The sequence below is a fragment of the Oryctolagus cuniculus genome, chromosome 10 (assembly GCF_964237555.1).
Source record: "Oryctolagus cuniculus chromosome 10, mOryCun1.1, whole genome shotgun sequence".
NCBI classification, from domain to species: domain Eukaryota; kingdom Metazoa; phylum Chordata; class Mammalia; order Lagomorpha; family Leporidae; genus Oryctolagus; species Oryctolagus cuniculus.
Genome location: NC_091441.1, coordinates 123,679,998 through 123,697,086, shown reverse-complemented (window position 1 = coordinate 123,697,086; position 17,089 = coordinate 123,679,998). Strand labels below are relative to the sequence as shown.

The 17,089-nt window shown below is 48.6% G+C and overlaps 1 protein-coding gene across 15 annotated transcripts in view; it reads left to right on the top strand.

Annotated features, from left to right (window-relative positions):
• Window positions 1-17,089, top strand: part of CNTN6 (contactin 6) — a 470,116-nt gene that overhangs the window by 277,508 nt on the left and 175,519 nt on the right. For all 15 annotated transcript variants that reach the window (XR_011379688.1, XM_051831862.2, XM_051831866.2 and 12 more), the window contains one exon: window positions 9,821-9,954. Coding sequence is in view for 12 of the 15 variants with exons in the window: in XM_051831862.2 (XP_051687822.2) it covers window positions 9,900-9,954 (55 nt within the window). In the remaining 3 variants the exon portion in view is untranslated. The remainder of the gene's footprint in view (window positions 1-9,820; window positions 9,955-17,089) is intronic.

Below are 17,089 nucleotides of genomic sequence, written 5' to 3'. Positions count from 1 at the left end.
GAGAGAAACAGAGAGCTCCTACCCGCTGATGCACTTCCTGCACACCCACAAAGGCTGGGTCAGGGCCAGGCGGAAGCTGGGAGCTGGAGACTCCATGAGAGTCTCCCACGGGTGGCAGGGACCCAGCCGCTCCAGCAGTCTCTTCCAGCCTCCCGGGTAGTCCGTCGGCAGGAGGGTGGGGTTAGGCATGGAGCTGGGAACAAACCCAGGCACTGCAGTGTGGCCCACCCGGGCGTCTCCAGTAGCATCTTAATGGGTGTGCCGTACACCTGCTCTTCCACGAAACTTTGGAAGTATCTTAGACTTGCCCCAGAGGATAAAGTTCACTTTGCAAGATGGGCATGGGGAGCCTTACCCCACTGTGTCTGCTGACGTGAATCCACTGTGCCATGGCCCTGCCCAGTCCTAATCAGTCTCTGATTTTGCAAGAACAGACTCAGTCCAGGTCATAAAACTGTACAAATACCACCCGCATCTTCGTCTTCTGAGAAAATGCTGGAATTAGGCGAAGCTAAGCTCTCCCTGATCACACTACCTCCAGTAGACTGAGAGTGCTGACCTACAGGTGTTTCTTCTCCCCTTTTCGGGAGTAGAGAGTTTCAAATTGTATGCGTGTCACTCTCACACATCTTCCGGTTAGGGTCAGTATAAACACGGATTATTTCAGTGAGGAGCAGTGCTCACACGCAGGGGCTGGTGCTGTGCTGCAGCGAGGTGTCCATCGTCACAGATCAGGAGGGACTAGTGGGGGGGACCCTCCGTGAGTGGTCTGCATTGGGGGTTAAGAACTGAATTGCCCTGAGATCTGCCTCCTCCAGGCATGGTTTCCTCAGCTGTGGAAGTGTAGGGCTGACCTTCATTATTCATACACTCGCGACTGTTTCCATTCCAGAATGCTTGAATAGTATTGGTTTTTAGCAGCCTCAACTCAGATTCTTTACCCTGGTCTCTTTCTAGAAGGCCCTGTGTCCCCCGTCTAAAGGCAAGTGAGAGATGCATGGGATGACTGAGTTGGGTGCTATAGCTTGGTTTCTCTGATTAAAAAAAAAAAAAAAGTGGAAATGATTCTGACCACCTCCATAGCAAGCGTACTTGCATTATCTCCTGCTGTTAACGACTTGACGTGTCATCGTGCCTTCTAAGGCGGGAGCCCCGCTTCCTCCACGATCACATTGAATGTGCTGTGCTGTCTCTGTCCTGCCATCCATTAGGGCCACCTGCTTCGAGAGCTCAGCGTAACAATTAGCACAGCGACGGCAGCGTGTTCTGAAAACAAAGAGCGGGCAGCACCATCTTTCTCGCTGCTTCAGCTGGCTTCGTGGTAGCTGGGACTTCCTAGCCAGAACGAGATGTGTTCAGAACATAAATATTTCACCTTTTAGTTTATTATTGATACAGTGAGGTAGCAAATAACTCCATGAATGCTGAGGGTGGAAATCTGTTATAAAAATTATTAAGAATCTTTGCTTCCATCTGCCCATGGATTCTTACCATACAGAAGTAAGACAGTGGCGCTACCTGGAGAAAATGAATGCAGAGCTTTCGATTTGTCTGATATACTTGATTAACTTTTCGATTGCAAGTGAAAGGATAGTGAATAGCATGCCCTTTGCTCTGGAGAGAGCTGCGTCCTCTGGAAATACCGCTTGTTCTCGAGTCGGCCGTGGTGCCTGGGGCTGGTCCTGGTCTCTGCCACACCGGTCTTCAGTGTGCAAGTGAGTTGGCGGATCCTTGGGGAGGAAGGAGTCCCCTGGGAGTCATGCACCTGCAGCCAGGGGCCCTGATGGCCAGTGTCTCGAAGTCATTTTCCCCCACTGGCCATTCTAAAGTGCTGTACTTGGAGAACAGTAACTAACCCATAGTACTGCTTCCTTCTCTCCAGATGCCAGTGTGAGGTAATCATTTGGAATCATGCAAAGGGGTGAGAGATGAGTTTAACTTGGAATTGGCCTGAGGATTTCCATTACAGTGTACATCAGTGCACCTAATTCTCCCTCACTGCGGCTGGTGTCACCAGGATGTTTTTGCGTAGGAGTGCAGGTTGTGCAGGAGTGGTCAGGAATGATTTGCTGTTTTCCCCGTCACTCTGTGTGATATCTGCAGTCACCCCAGGTGTTGTTGGTGTTTGTAAACGTGGGGGGTGAGCGCCCGCCGGCTCCTTCATGAGCCCTTCCCACACGTACTGCAGCCAGTGCGTTCACGGTCCCTGCCTTTGTATTGGAGCACACTGTGCCTAGTTCTCAGGGAAAAGAAAACGGGGAAACTGCTTGGTGAATGCTGAAGAACAGAGAGGCTGTCTCTGTCCCACCATCTCCCATGCTCGCTGGGGATGCCAAAGTGTAACACGCAAACAGCCCCCTAGAATTCTTGCCGTTGCTGCCTGGGTTGTTGGAGTTGGTGCACATTCACAGACTGAAGCGTGGCTTTAAGGCCAGAGGTGGGGGAGTGACCGTTTTCCATTTCTAAAAAGTGATTATTCCATACCACAGAAGTGGTTAGTGTTGTCTGGGTTAAGGGTGTCGCTCCCCCTCTTCGTGGAGGAACGACACAGGACCCTGCGCTGTTCTTTTGTCTGCTCGGCCCTTCCCGGGTTTGCTGCTGGTTCTTCCCGGGTTGGCTACTGTCTCTTCCACCTCCAAGGAAGGGCGGTTCCCCCGCCACCTTCCCCATTTCCGCGGGGGAGCGGCACACCGCCGGCCGGCTCTCTCGGGGGCTGCACAGGTGTTCCTTCAGATGTTCCCCTTAGATGTTCCTGGTGCATGTTGTCTCTCTCCTCTTTTATGGTCCTCTTTCACCAATCCCAACTCGGCTGCCCACACGCTGAGTACGCTGCTCTCCTCCAATCAGGAGCAGGTCCTACAGTTTATTGGTTGAACTGGAGGCAGCTGTGTAGAAGCTGTTTTTACTCCTCTCCCAGCGCCATATTGTGGGAGAGCAGATGCATAGAATAAGTCTTAATTCCAGTAACTTAGTCTAGTCCGAGTTGCTCCCCACAAAGGGCAGTTAGCATAGGGTGTGACCTTGCTGTCCCAGCCTTGGTTTCCTAATCCCTTGTCACTGACTTCCTGTCAGTGCATGATAAAAAGGAGTCATTTCATAACAGGGTTCATCCTGAGCCCGTTCTGAATGCAGGACCCCACTTTTTTATGCTACACATGGTGGTATTGCTGAGGAGGAATACAGTTCTGTAATCGTTTAACAAAATCCTCACAGCCAAATGTGTTTTGGAGGTTAGGGTGTGTTAGTCCATGAGGGCTTCCACCAGTCTTAGAGCCTGAGTTATCAGGTAGTAGGCGTGTCCACACGGTCTCCACGGTCTCCGGCACCACCATTCTTCGTACAGTGCATCATGGGAGCACCCCAGACAGCACGCAAGTGAGTGGGTGTGGTGTATTTCAGCCAAGCCTTGCTGGCTGGAATGTGTCAGCTGGGTGTGTCAGCTGAGCCCTTTACAAAGACAGTGTGCTACAGATTTGTGTATTTCAAATGTGTGTGTTTACAAAGTGTGTTTACGTGTATATGCACGAGGGGATTTCAGACAGTTGGTGGAAATGGAATAAAAGATAGCAGACTATAAACTTTGTTTCTCAACGTAAGCTCATTCAAGTTCAAGGTGCTCCTGTTAGTGGTCATACCAGCCTTTATCCCTTCCCTAAAAAACTGGGGGTTCTGAGCATTTAGCCAGGTCAGCACAGTCTTTTTTACATTATTAACTGAAGGAAAATGAGTACTTTTTAAATACTTTTAATTAGGAAAAAACATGTGGGGAGGAGCGGCAGAAGGCTGTGGGGCGGAGGGCGCTGCCCGGCCGTGCCCTTGCTCGGTGCTCTCAGCCTGCGAGGAAACCCTGCAGGCTCTCCTTCTCCTGCTGAAACGCGCGGTGCAGTCTCCGCTCCGAGCTGCCGCTCACCTGGGGGCCACAGTGGTGTCTGTCTGGCGAGAGCTTGCTCCACTCTGTTTTTCCATCTGCTCCTTTCAGCGAGGGCACAAGCAAGATGAAGTTTCCTCCCAGGTTGATGAGCACTGCTGTGGGTTCCGTCGTCAGTCTCCTGTGTCCTTGGAGAGAAGTGTCCCATTGCACTGACGTTCCGTGCCACATCCCCAGCAGTGACCGCACCTCGCACACGGTCTCACCCCAGGTCAGTTTGACCAGGATCATGGTTCCGATGGGGAAGGCTTTTCAAACCGATGGCTTCTTCTTAGTGCCTCAGACGGGAACCTGTTCACACCATGTCACAGCAGGTCACAATGCGTCTGTCTTAGTGCAGCACAGTGTTGACTTCTCTGTGTGGGTTTTTCATACTATGCATTTTCACAGATGTTTTGAAGACCCCTTGTATGTGTGTGCACATGTACATGTGTGTGCCTTTGTGTGTACACATGTGCATGCACATGTAAATGTTCACATGTATGTATATGCCCAGTGTGTAAGACCCCTGTCTTCAACCAACGCTTCTGGCTTGGCAGAAAAACATCAATGCTTGCACTGAGCTAGGCTAAACAGTCTCCGCAGCCACACATTCTTTTGGAACAAGTCTTGCCACCAAGTGAGTTTTGCCATCAAACCTACCTGTGTCCTGCAGCTTTGAGAGATAGCTCTCGAACAGCAGGGAGGGGGGTTGTGGGCCTGTTGGTGCTGTTCTCCTGAAGCCTTGGAAATTGTCACTTTTGCAGTGAAAATCCAGGGGGGATGTCAGCCTTGGTGCAGCCGGGGCAGAGTAGGCCAGGTCACCCCCGCAGTCAGGTCAGGAACCAGTGCCGCTTCTCTCTGGGCCGAAACGTCTTTCGGAAGATTGTGTGCCCTGTGACATCATCTGAAAACAAATGCTGGACTGCATTTTGGAAAGTTCCTGAAAGTTCCCGCAAGTTCCCGTAGGTTGGAGTTGTGTCCTGAGCTTCCTTCGTTTGTCCATTTGCCTCCAGGGATCTGCAAGATTCCAGGACCTGAAAGTAATTCCTGGGACTATCTTGCTTGTCAGTGGCCAACATAAACTGTTCCTGCTTAATGCATCCGCTTCATTCTGCTGTGTTTTAAGAGCCAGGCTCTCTTCTGGGCTGTTCTCATTAAGACCGCAGGCCCCTTCCTTGGGTGCTCACACAGGTACAAAGGGCTGGCGCGGAGCAAGGCCGGTGAGAGGTGCAGCTCACGGACAAGTAATTAGATGATAACGTGGCGCTGCTGCTGTGAACTTACCCATGGGACTGAACTGGAAGAAATTTAAAAGTAATTTGTAGGTCAGACCTTTTGATTTTCAAAAGGGGAAACCAAACCAGTGCGATTGTAAAGAGTCCCCCAATGTCTTTCACCTGCTTAAGAATTGTAGCAGCAGCTTTCCAGGCCTGCTGGAGCCCGTTCCGCCCCACTCCCAGGCTGTCCTGCTGCCAAGTGCAAATCAGGTACACACACAGTGAGTGACCCATGCACGGCATAGCACACCAGGTGAGCAAGCAGGGGTCACACATGCCATTCACGTCCAGGTACGGTGTGCAAAGTTAATGCAGCAGATCTGTGGATAAGGACTGGCCTGAAGGGCCTGTTTGCTCTAGAGGCTTTGAGAAAAACTTCATGCAAACTCGGGGTGAAGAGTGAAGGTACCAGTCAGGTTATTTCATTTCTAGTAGCGAGAAAGCCGATGAGCAGGATTACGGAAAATCGGTTCTACTGGCTCACGCATTTCAGCATCCCCAGGGCATGGGCAGGGCTGCAGTTTCCTTGACTGCACGTGTGATGATTGTCTCTGTGGACGTGGAATCCAGCACAGTGATGACACGCGGACGCACAAAGGCAGAATGAGAGGAAGGCTGCGCAGGGGGCTGCACCAGAAACAGGACAGCAGCGTCTGGGACGGCCAGGGGCAGCTTGGCGTGGCCAGCACGGGAGGAAGGGTGCGTCAGCCAGTGCAGATAGAACAGGCCTGCGTACAGAGTTCTAGATGGACTCACGCAGTCCCAGGCTGAGACGTCTCGAGAAGGCCCCGCTGCAAACTGGCCGTCCAAGAGCCAGGTGCTCCCACGCGGAGACCTCGGTGCAACTCCTGGCCCCAGGCCAGAAACTCGCAAGCCCAAGCGGGCAGCTGGGACAAGTCCCAGGGTCCAGAGGTCCAAGAACCCACAGTCTGATTCTCAGGGTGGCAGCAGCAGAAAACGCTCCCTTTGGGAGGAAAGACCAGAGAGAGCGAGCGAGAGCGCAAGAAAGTGATTCCTGTCCTCCCTGGTTCCCTGTGGACTGGATGCTGCCTGTCTGCTTCAGTTCTGTGACCCCCGTGCCAATCTCGTGTGGAAATCTCTCGCAGACACACCCAGAAGCAGTGATTGGTCAGTTCTGGAGGTGTCCTTGAAGAGTCAAGTTGACCCCAGTTCCATCATCCGCTGGGTGCCAGGTGCGTGGCTACCTGTGGTTGGCTGACTTGGGTCTTACAACTCAAATTGCTCATCTCATAGGAGGGCGGGAGGGTTCGTTTAGCACAGTTTCTGCAAAGGTAGTGGGGAGTTTCTAACCATTGCTTCATACTGGGTCAGTAACTCGTGGATAGAAAACTACACCAGATTAAACGGGCGCGTACCACAGTGATTCAGTGGGAAAACTGCGCTCTGGCCCTAATGTTGACAAAGGTCCTGGCTTGGACTGTCTCTGGATTCAGGTAGGGCGTGTGTATTCACTCTCACAAAGCACCGTGGCTGTGCGAATGGATCCCTGAGGGCAGAGCCCAGAGCAGGGAGCTGGAGGCAGCGTCATCACAGCTCCAGGTGTGCAGGAGGGGTTGCTCAGAATTCTCAGAGCTGTATCTTAAGGAGAGGACGACTTTTAGTGTGGGATCAAAAGTGTGAATACCCATTGAGTAAGTGGACCATGTGATTCATCTTGTAAACCGGGGCTTTTATGGGGTGTGGGGGCGGTAAAGGCGTGTTCTGTTAGCCAGACACTGTCCGGGAAAGCCGGGATGCATTTTTGTGCCACTGTTGTGGTTTTGGGGGAGATGCCTGCTCCTGGCGGGGGGCTGGTGGGGATTCCATCACATCTCAGCAAATTAGCAGGTGCCAAGTGGATAGGGCCTAGGAGTTTGCTTCAGAGCAGAAGTGTTTAATAAGAAACAGAATTTGAGACAGAGGGCAGAAACTTAGTGTGTATGACCTTGAACGCCATTCCAAGGACTTTGGGATGTTTGTGCCACAGGAAGATGGTTTTGTTGATGCCATGCCAAGGATAGGAGATCCGAGGAGGGAGTCTATTCAGAACCTGATTTTCTTTAACTCCCAAGCTACTACTCTGGCCAAAGCTGCTGTTACCTTTTCCTGGCCTCCAGGAGTGGCTCTGCTTCAGGTGTGTGATTCCCCTCCACACCCTCGTCTTCCATCCTCACAGCAGCCAGAGCCCTAGGGAAATCTTGGTTCCCTGCACTTCGAATCCTCGCTGATGCTCTGTCCCGGCAGCCACCCTTCCCTTTCTGATTGCCCCTCTGCTCCTGTGGTGGCTCAGCTGGGCTTCTCTCAGGTCGTGGACCTGTAAACCCATCCCTGCCTGGGCCCAGCGCATTCGCTGTCTGCACTCCTCCCTTGCTCTGTAGGACCCAAAGATTGTCCATTGCTTCTTAAAGAATGTCTTCCTGAAGTGTCACTGAATGTACCCCAAAGAACTGTGTGTGCGTGTGTGCGTGTGTGCGTGTGTGTGTGTAGGGTTTCTGCTTTGGGTTGGTTTAGTGTGTGTGTGCGTGTGTGTGTGTGTAGGGTTTCTGCTTTGGGATGGTTTAGTGTGTGTGTGTGTGTGTGTGTAGGGTTTCTGCTTTGGGATGGTTTAGTGTGTGGGGGGGGTTTCTGCTTTGGGTTGGTTTAGTGTGTGTGTGTGTGTGTGTGTGTGTGTGTAGGGTTTCTGCTTTGGGTTGGTTTAGTGTGTGTGTGCGTGTGTGTGTGTGTAGGGTTTCTGCTTTGGGATGGTTTAGTGTGTGTGTGTGTGTGTGTGTGTAGGGTTTCTGCTTTGGGATGGTTTAGTGTGTGTGGGGGGTTTCTGCTTTGGGTTGGTTTAGTGTGTGTGTGTGTGTGTGTGTGTGTGTAGGGTTTCTGCTTTGGGTTGGTTTAGTGTGTGTGTGTGTGTGTGTGTAGGGTTTCTGCTTTGGGTTGGTTTAGTGTGTGTGTGTGTGTAGGATGTCTTGTTCGGGCTGGCTCCCTGCTGTTTTGCTAGGCCTCTCTCTCACTACATAACAAGACCTCTGGGAAGAGAATGAAAGGCTCTGGACTCGAGGGCATGCTAGTCCCTGAGGTCTTAGAGAGGATGAAAAGGAGCAAATAATTGAATTAATAAATATTTGTTGAAAAACGACAAAAGTGCATGAATATACAAAATGATTGATGTAAACGTATAAGGCAGTGGGACGTTGATGCATCATACAAGAGAATTTGTGAAAGGACATAATTGGCTCAGTTTACTGTGCTGACTTGAATATGATGGATTTTGTGTGTAGCTTTGATCTTCAGTTAAATTTTCAAAGCAGTCCACTCGAAGTTTATAAAAAAGTTGAATACTATCAATGTTTTGGGTATAAGCTGAACAAATTAGTGACAAAGAAATTAGTTTTAAAAATTTAAAAATAAATCAGAAAATGATGAGAAATTCATTATTTACTATCTTCTTTCTTAAAATCCACATGCTTCCAAAAAGTATTTCAGGTTGCAGGAAAATATGTTTCCACTGTGTTAAAAATTTCCAAGGACTCTTATCCTTTGATATGTAACAGTTTCATTAGACATAGCATGTATGAGCTTACTCTAGTTTTATATGCAGTTAGCCATTTTTATGTGCCTCTCATTAGATTGCTCTTCTGGAGTAAAGGCCAAGCTGAGTTTATCTTGATTCCATTTATCATCAGATGGCTTAAATGTCAAAATAAATTAGAGAAGATTATGATGTAAACCCTTAGGAAAATCTCAGACCTAAAAGCTTACACTGCCAGGGGTTGATTTCTTGCAGGAATTTTGTAGCACAATGCTAATTTTAGCTGTAGTAACATGGGAAAATATTTTTTTCTGAGATGTATTCCCAATAATGTTAAAAAAAACACTTAGACAATCCATGAAGCATTGTTAATATTACATGAAATATTGTTAATAATTCATGAAATATTGTTAATAATGTTAATATATTCTCATTCTAAACTATAAGGGGATGCTTCAAAAAGTTCATGGAAAATGGAACTCAAGGATAAGTTTATTTAATTTGAATTTTTCTGAGAGCTTTTTGGAGTAGGGTGTAGCGCTCTGCTTCTAGGGTTTTCATGAACAAAGTCAAGCGCAGGAGGAAGTGCTGTAACTGAGAGGCCGGGTGGGCAGGAGAGGGCCGAGTCTGCTCTGGCACAGGTGCAGTCTGTTGCCCAGTAGGCGATTTGTAACTTACAGGAAGGGGCGCACACTAACAGTGGAAGCTGTGCCTGGTAAATGCATAGGTGTTGATTTGCATCGTCAAGTGTGATTCGGTCCACCTGACTGTGCTGTGCTGTTCCAGGACTCGCAGTGTGGGGGCGTGTTTGTGCACTCGGCCCTTGGTGCCCATGTCACTCAGGCAGTGGGTTGTCCTCTGCATGGTTATTGAAGGAGTTGTATACGCTGAGACATCATTGCGCAGTGCTGACTGGGCTGCATGTAGGAATTGAAATCATGGAAACAGGAACTGAAATCACCGAAAACCTGCCGAATGTGTATGTGAAACTCAGACATTTAAATTTTGGGGATAATATTTTAATACTAAATTGGACCAATACCTAGCAACCAATATACATATTAAAGATTCCTGTTTGTATGTTTGTCATTTCATGGCAATTTTTTCTTTCAGATTCTCAAGACACAGACTGGAAAGCAGACGTTTTTCCTGCTGATTGTATGGGAGAAATTTTTGACCTTAGCAAGTGGAGATGAGGTTACTATGGAAACTGGTAATTCTGCTGCCACTCATAAGCTCTTGTGCAGGTAAAGTGTTCTATTATTATGAGTGTTGATTGATAAATATATCGGCATTGTATCTCTATCTGGAGGTGAGGCAGTTTTCAGAACGTACAATACAGCTGCTCCTCGAGAGACTGAGTGGTGAAGTTGGAAAGATTTCTCTGGCTCCTGCAGGGAGAGTTTAATCTTTAAACTTCATCAGGTGGTATTGCGAAACAAACACTGTGATGAAGAAGAAAACATGAGGTAGAAGTTGACCTCAGCACTATATTAGGACTTTTTTCTTTACACTTAAGTTCTTAGAAAAAAAGGCCAGAGCTTGGATGTGTTGCCTTGTGATGGAGCCTCCCAGGCTGAGTGAGTCGCCTGCGTGGCAAGCAGGACCACTGACGGTCTGCAGGGGATGGGCTGGGACGGACCGGTGCGCAGAGCTGGGCTGCTGTGGCTCTGGCCTAAAATGGCCTCCCCTGTTCTGTGCGCGTGGGCTGTGTGACGTGCTAGCTGCTCAGAGCAGCGCTGTGTCTCTGGATGCTGCCCCAGCGTTGTTTCTGTGTGCGCTTGTGACCGGTCAGATTCTGGGGATGGGGACGCACACTCCTCGCATGTCAGACAAGCTGCCAGGGACATGGAGACAGTCAAGGGGACAGCAGTGACTGTTTGCAGATAACCAGCCTCATTGGTGGAGACCCTGGAGCTCCCCGCCAGCTCGCCTGTGGGCTTTGTTGCAGAGCGTGCCTGGCTGGGGCTGTCTGATTGTCAGCGAGGCCCTTGCTTCCCTTGGCGATGCACACGTTCACATCCAAGCAGCGATACATCGGGAGAAACACGGGTTAGATGTCATAATTTATAGTCTGAAATAGGAACTGTAGCAGACACGCATAGTCCCAGATACAACCGTAGCCCAGGTTAACAGCAATTAGAGTGATGAGCTGTGCAGAAATCAGAAATATCAGGAAAGGTTGCAGAGGAAGATACGTTGCCTACTACTGGATCCAGCAGCTGGAAATGCTGTAGTTGCATTTGTCCAAAATGACTTCATTGTTTTGACTTGTGTCACCTCTTACCCTGGGACAAAAATTAATAATAATGTTTTCTTTTTTGTAATAAATTGAGAAAAACCAGAGCACAGTCACCAAGGTGCCCCCACGTTATACATGTGTGCATTAGAATTCCATTCCTGCCCTTCAATTCGCAGCAGTAACACTTCACCCTTTAAACGTGTGTGTCTCTTAAAAGACCTTCTGTGTTAAATTAAAATCAATTCCTGTTCTCAGAACACGCACATGTCTGGCGAATACCCCAAAACCTCTATTAACTTCTATTTATCCAAATTGTTGATGTGATTCTCAGGACGTTTTGCTTTATTCCAAAGGGAGGAATAATCAGATATTCCTGTCACAGATCTGTTGTGAAAGAACAGATTGAGTCTGCTTTCTGAGTCCTAGCTCTCTGAGTACGACCGTCGAAGCTGGGCGCTGCCCCGGGGTGAGAATGCTGCCCAGGTGTGCCCCGGGGGGCGCTGCTTCGCGTCTGCCCGTGGTGTGGCTCCGACCTGCAGACACGATGTGAGTCACCTGATGGGAGTATTCTGTGTCTGTGCATGCGCATGTAGCGGGCTTTCCCGAAACTTACTTCTTGTTTGCACTGCAAGGCCAGCAAATGCTTCCCAGTGACAAGTCTTTCCTTCCTGCTCTGTTACAATCCTTGGAATTCGCTGACGGTTTAAGGTCTCCTGAGGTTCTCAACTAAACTTCGCATTTCCCCTCCAGCCTCTGCTGTGCGCTGCTTGACTTCCACGCTACCTTCACCAGCTCTGGCACCTGCGCAGTGACTCTTGACCCGTCCAGGTGTACAGCCCTGCTTCTGGGACATTTTTGAAGTTTTGATTATTTAAACGTTCTACTTTGGTATTTTTTTTAACTATTAAGGGAAAACCAAGGCTCATATAACTAAGAAACACAGTTACTCATTATCCATTATTAAATTACTTCATTACTATCTATGGTAGGCCATATGGTGACTCCCAAAATAGCTAGGCCCTGTGAGTCAGGGAATCTGAAGCAGGATTCTGCCACGTGCTCCAGGTAAGGGTCGGGGGGGTGAGATCAGTGCCAGTCCCGTGTGTGCTGGAGAGAGGAGCTGGGTTGGGTCTGACGCAGGAGAAGGCAGTGGAACGTGGACCCAGTGTGTCGTCACTGGCCTCACGACTGAGGCCGACTGAGGAAGGCAGCCCTGGGAGTTGGAGCGGCGAGAAGACAGCCCTGTGGTCTGTGTGTGTGCACTGCCTGTCCTGCCTGCTTTCCCGGGGACTTCTAGCTTCCGGGGCAGCCGGAGATTGAACATGAGGGTCCAAGCTCCAGGGTCTGTGGTGCTGTCCTTGTGTTACAGGGATGGTTTCTGTATCCCGCTGGGCGACTGTGTGCTTGCCAGCTCAGTGCAAGCCCGTGTGGAGGCACAGTGCTTCCTCTGCTGGGCCAGGCACTGGATGGAGTGCTGGGCTCCCACCGTGAAGGGCCTTGGTCCTGGCCTCTGCAGCCGAGGGTCCAGAAGGGACACTGGTGATACCGGGAGAAAGTCCCAGCTGCCCTGCGATAGCACCGTGCAGAGCCAAGTGGTAGGATGTGGACCGGACTCTTTCTGCTCTCTGATCCCAGGACGCGCTGTTCCTGGGGCAGCCACTCCTGGCTATGAGCCTCTGTGGTTTGAGTGAGGTGGGCGCAACTGTGTGGGCCAGCCAGCCAGCATTTCCCATCAGCCCCTCCTGTACTGACTGCCCTGGGACCCTTGTCTCTGAGTACATCCCTGACTTTGGCTAAAAATAAAGCCGCAGAGACGTGCCCTGCTGGTGCTACTGCGGTGCCACCAGGGAAGGGCCTACCTGGACTTGAGACTGACACAGAAGCAGGGCGATCGGGGCAGGAGGCAGCTGTGCCTGCGCATGGACCACGGCTGGGCTGTGCACGCCGGTGAGGTGTGCTCCTCCTCGTCCAGCCTAATCCACTTGAGATTCTGTCCCCCCAGAAAGTGTCCTAACACCGGCTGGGAAGTTGTTTTCATGTAAAGGACTAAATACTCTGGCGTTAGGTTGGAAATGGAATTCCTCTGGGATAAATAAAGGGAGTGAAAACCAGCAGATCAAGAAAGGACAAAGGCACAACTTTCTGTACAGAACAGGCATCAAGAGGTGTCACTGAGACTTAGAAAGTTTGCTTTTAGCTCCAAGTTACTGGATTGTACATGTGTCTTAGGGTAGAAAGAAACATATATGTTAATGGTATAATTTGCAAAAACCAATTAGTAAGTGTAGAAAAATGTCCTATTGTAGGTCTAAATGGCCAAGTAGTTCCATGAAGAAAACCTACGGCTGGTGTTGCAGACTCGGGCATGAGAGCTAAGAGCACACCTCGGTAGTTCGAGTGATGGTGACATCCTTGACATTCAGTGTCCTTATCTTAATGATTTCTGCCTCTCGTGTCCCGACTTTGTTCTTGGCAGGATTCTTTTTGAGTATAGTTGGTTTGTGTGAGTCTTTTGATTCTGTGCCATTTCTGCTTGTTTTGCGATGGGTTGACCAGCTTTGTTTATATCTCATAAAATAGGAGCTGAGCATCTCTTTGGTCTGGTGAATCACCACGAGGCTCACAGTTTTAAGGGAGAAACTCAGTAACCCAGGGAATGAGCAGGAAGCGGAGTGGAAGTGAGGGCCTGAGCAGGCGCTCTAACCGTGGGCCACGTGGCAGGGCTGAGGGCCTGGCTTCCCTAGGTGTTAATTACTCCTAACCAACAAACCGGAACTCTTTCCTGATGCCACTGTGATGCCGCGTCTCATGACAGAGGTGGTTATCTTACTGTCGAAACTTCTCCCAAAGGAAAGGTTTCATAAAACTTGAATGAAGTTGTTTTGAGGGTCAATACCAATGAAGAAAAAAGTATTTTGCTAGCAAGTTGACATAGCTTAGCATTTTATAACAGGATGCCCTGAAAACAAACAGGGGACATAGTGTACCTCCTAAATACAGTCAGTGCCTGAGATGAGGGCTTACTGGGGAGCAGTTACCATCGCTTAGGTTTCATTCTGCTTCAGTCTTAGCCTTTTACTGAATTGGACTGAGAGCCAGAGCAAATGAACCACTGAGAGAGAAGCTGCAAGGATGGAAGTGTCCACTCTGACCGAGATTTCTTAACAAAGCGATGCATCCATGAGAAGTCCCTGAGAACTGGCAGGTGTGAGAAACCTGCTTTGCTCCCACATCGCAGATGCACAGAGCTGATGCTCCTTTGGGTCAGAGTGCAGTAAGCCCACTTTGCCTGTGCTCTCGTTCAAATATATGGTAGCATAACAGCGCCTTTAGGCATGCAGAACTGGGCTGTATTTTTAACCAGGTGACATCTTTGCAGTTCTTAATAGAGATGGCCCAGTTTAGAAATCCTGAAAATGCCGTTTTATGCAAAGCCCACTGATAAGGTGGTTTTATGATAATCAAACCTTCTCCCAGGTAATTGATTCTTAAACTCTAAGTGAAAATGTTGCTAGGACTGATATCAGCGTAGAAAAATACGTTCTGTTTTGCCAGCAGCGGCAGGAAGTGACTGGTCTGCAGCCTAGACGAGTGTAGGAGCTGTGGCCTCTTAGTAGAAGCTGTGTGAGAAGCAGTGACTTCACTGTGAAGCCGTAGACAGCGGCCAGCTTCTATGGGGGTGATAGAACCAGGGGACGCCTTGATTATAAGATTTCTCATATACAGCTGTGCTGCCACTTGGACTAATGTAAGAGGTGGCTGGAGCTTATCTGTCGCTACTTAAGACTTTGCTGAGGTTGAATGCAGACCCTTGCATAGACTAGAAAGCGGCAAGACAGTCTTGCCTTGATCGGCCTCTCGGACTCCGTGTGCATGGAGCCCCTTGCCCATTGCACTGCAGCCACACTTCTTCCTTACGCTCGTGGCAGTATCACAAGGTTTCCTGCTCAGTTTTCTCTTGCTGTCCTGTCTCAGATCAGCCACCTTCGAGCAGACTCTTTCCTGAGAGCAGAGTCTGGGCAGCCAGCATGTGGCCCCTCCATGGGTGCAGCCATTCTCAGCCTGTTCCTGCCTTGGTTCTCTGTCGCTGTCTGCAGTTAGCTTATTTATGTATTTGCCTAAAGTTCATTTTCTGTCTGTGGAACGTAAAGACTGCAGGTGAAAATTTTGCTCTCACACATGAGTCCCTACCCCCTGCGTCTAACACCCTGTCTCTCGTTCTGAGTCTTCAGTAAATGTTTAGGACCCGTGAACATGCACAGGCATTGTGGTGCAGGGGGTTACGCCACGCTGGGGCTGCCCACATCCCATATCGGAGCACTGGTTTGAGTCTGAGTTGCTCTGATTCTGATCCAACTTCCTGCTAATGAGCCTGGAAGGCAACAGATAATGGATCAAGTGTTTGGCTCCTGCCACCCACATGGGAGACGCTGATGAGTTCCAGGATTCTGGCTCCAGCCTTGCATAGCGCTTGCTGTTGCTACCATTTGGACAGTGAGCCAAATCTCTCTCTCTCTGTCTGTTTCTCTTTCTGTCTCTCCTTTTGCTCTGCCTTTAAAGTAGATGAAAATCAGTCAATAAGTCTTAAAAATCAGCGAATAAATTGCTGTTCAAACTAGGTCATAGGACTATTTGTGGCTAATTTCCAAGCATTTTTAGCAATTTAAATGGGTATTATTAAAATGCACCTGTATTTTTTCTTTATTAATATAAAGAGAACAGATTTCATGGAGTTCATAGATAAAATTATAAAAATATGACACTCCCCTTCTTCCCTTTTTCTTCTTTCCTTTTGTTCCTGTTTTTAACTCTTGCAGAAACATTTTAAACTTACTTTATAATCACAGGCTTGAGTTCAACAATACAAAAGCTGCTCCACAGGAGTAGAAACAAGATCTAAACAATAGGTCAAAGTATGTCAGTTTCACTCATATACATTGTTTTTTTTACTCCATATATTAGCTATCATGAATCAAAGAAACGTGATATTTGCCTTTTTGGGTCTGGCTTATTTGAAAACTGTGCATCTGATAAGGAATTAATATCTAGAATATATAAAGAGCTCAAGAAACTAAAAAACAACAAAATAAACAATCCAGTTGAGAAATGGGCAAAGGATATGAAATACAAATGGCCAACAGACAGATGAAAAAAAAATGCTCTAGATCATTAGTCATCAGAGAAATGCAAGTAAAAAGCACAGTTAGAATGGCTATCATCTAAAACGTTTTAAAAAAACCAGCAAATGGTGGTGAAGATATGGAAGAAAGGGTACCTTAAGACACTATTGGTGAGAATGGAAACTAGTACAACCATTGTGAAAATCAGTGTAAAGGTTGCTACAAAAAATCTGAAAATAGATCTGCGTGATCCAGCCATCCCACTCCTGGGAATACACCAGAGGAAATGAAATCAGCCTATCAAAGAGTTACCTGTACCACTGTGGTGCAGCAGCTCCATTCACAATAGCTGACACACAGAATCCACCAAGGCGCCCGTCAGCTGATGACTGGATAAAGGAAATTTGGTGTACGTACACTCTGAAACACTGCTAAGCCATCAAAAAGAATGAAATTCTGTCTTTTGCAACAAAATGTATCCAACTAGAGAAATAGTCTCCTTTTAGGTACACATGTTTTAATCAAAATTTAGCGTTGGGTCTTAGACTTTTTTTTACAGAAAATATCGTGTATATTGACAGCACAAAGCAAGTCCTAATCTTTAAGATAACAGTCCAGATTGCTCAGACACACTTGAGCTGTACCGGTACAACTTTTAGTGTGGTAGGCTCAGGGAGCTGTGCATTTAACAGACACCGAGTGCTATCTCAGTGTCGCCGAGCAGCACATGCCCCGGCTTGGTATTACCGGTGGTCCTGCCGTGGAAAGCCATCCAGCCGTGTTTATCCCAGGCCGCATGTGTTCCTTCCTGCCTGGTCCAGTGTGAGCAGCAGAGTTAACCCCTTCCTTTCTCCCCAGAGTATCTGTCCTGCCTCCTAAGGGCTCTGCCTGTCCAGGACACAGCTCTTCCACAGCCAGCCCTAGGCGTGCAAACCTTCCTAAAGCCCGGCTGATTCTACACTTGATCTTGGCCAAAAGGCCCAGAAGCGATAGCCCGGCTGGTCGTGTTGTTCTGAGTGT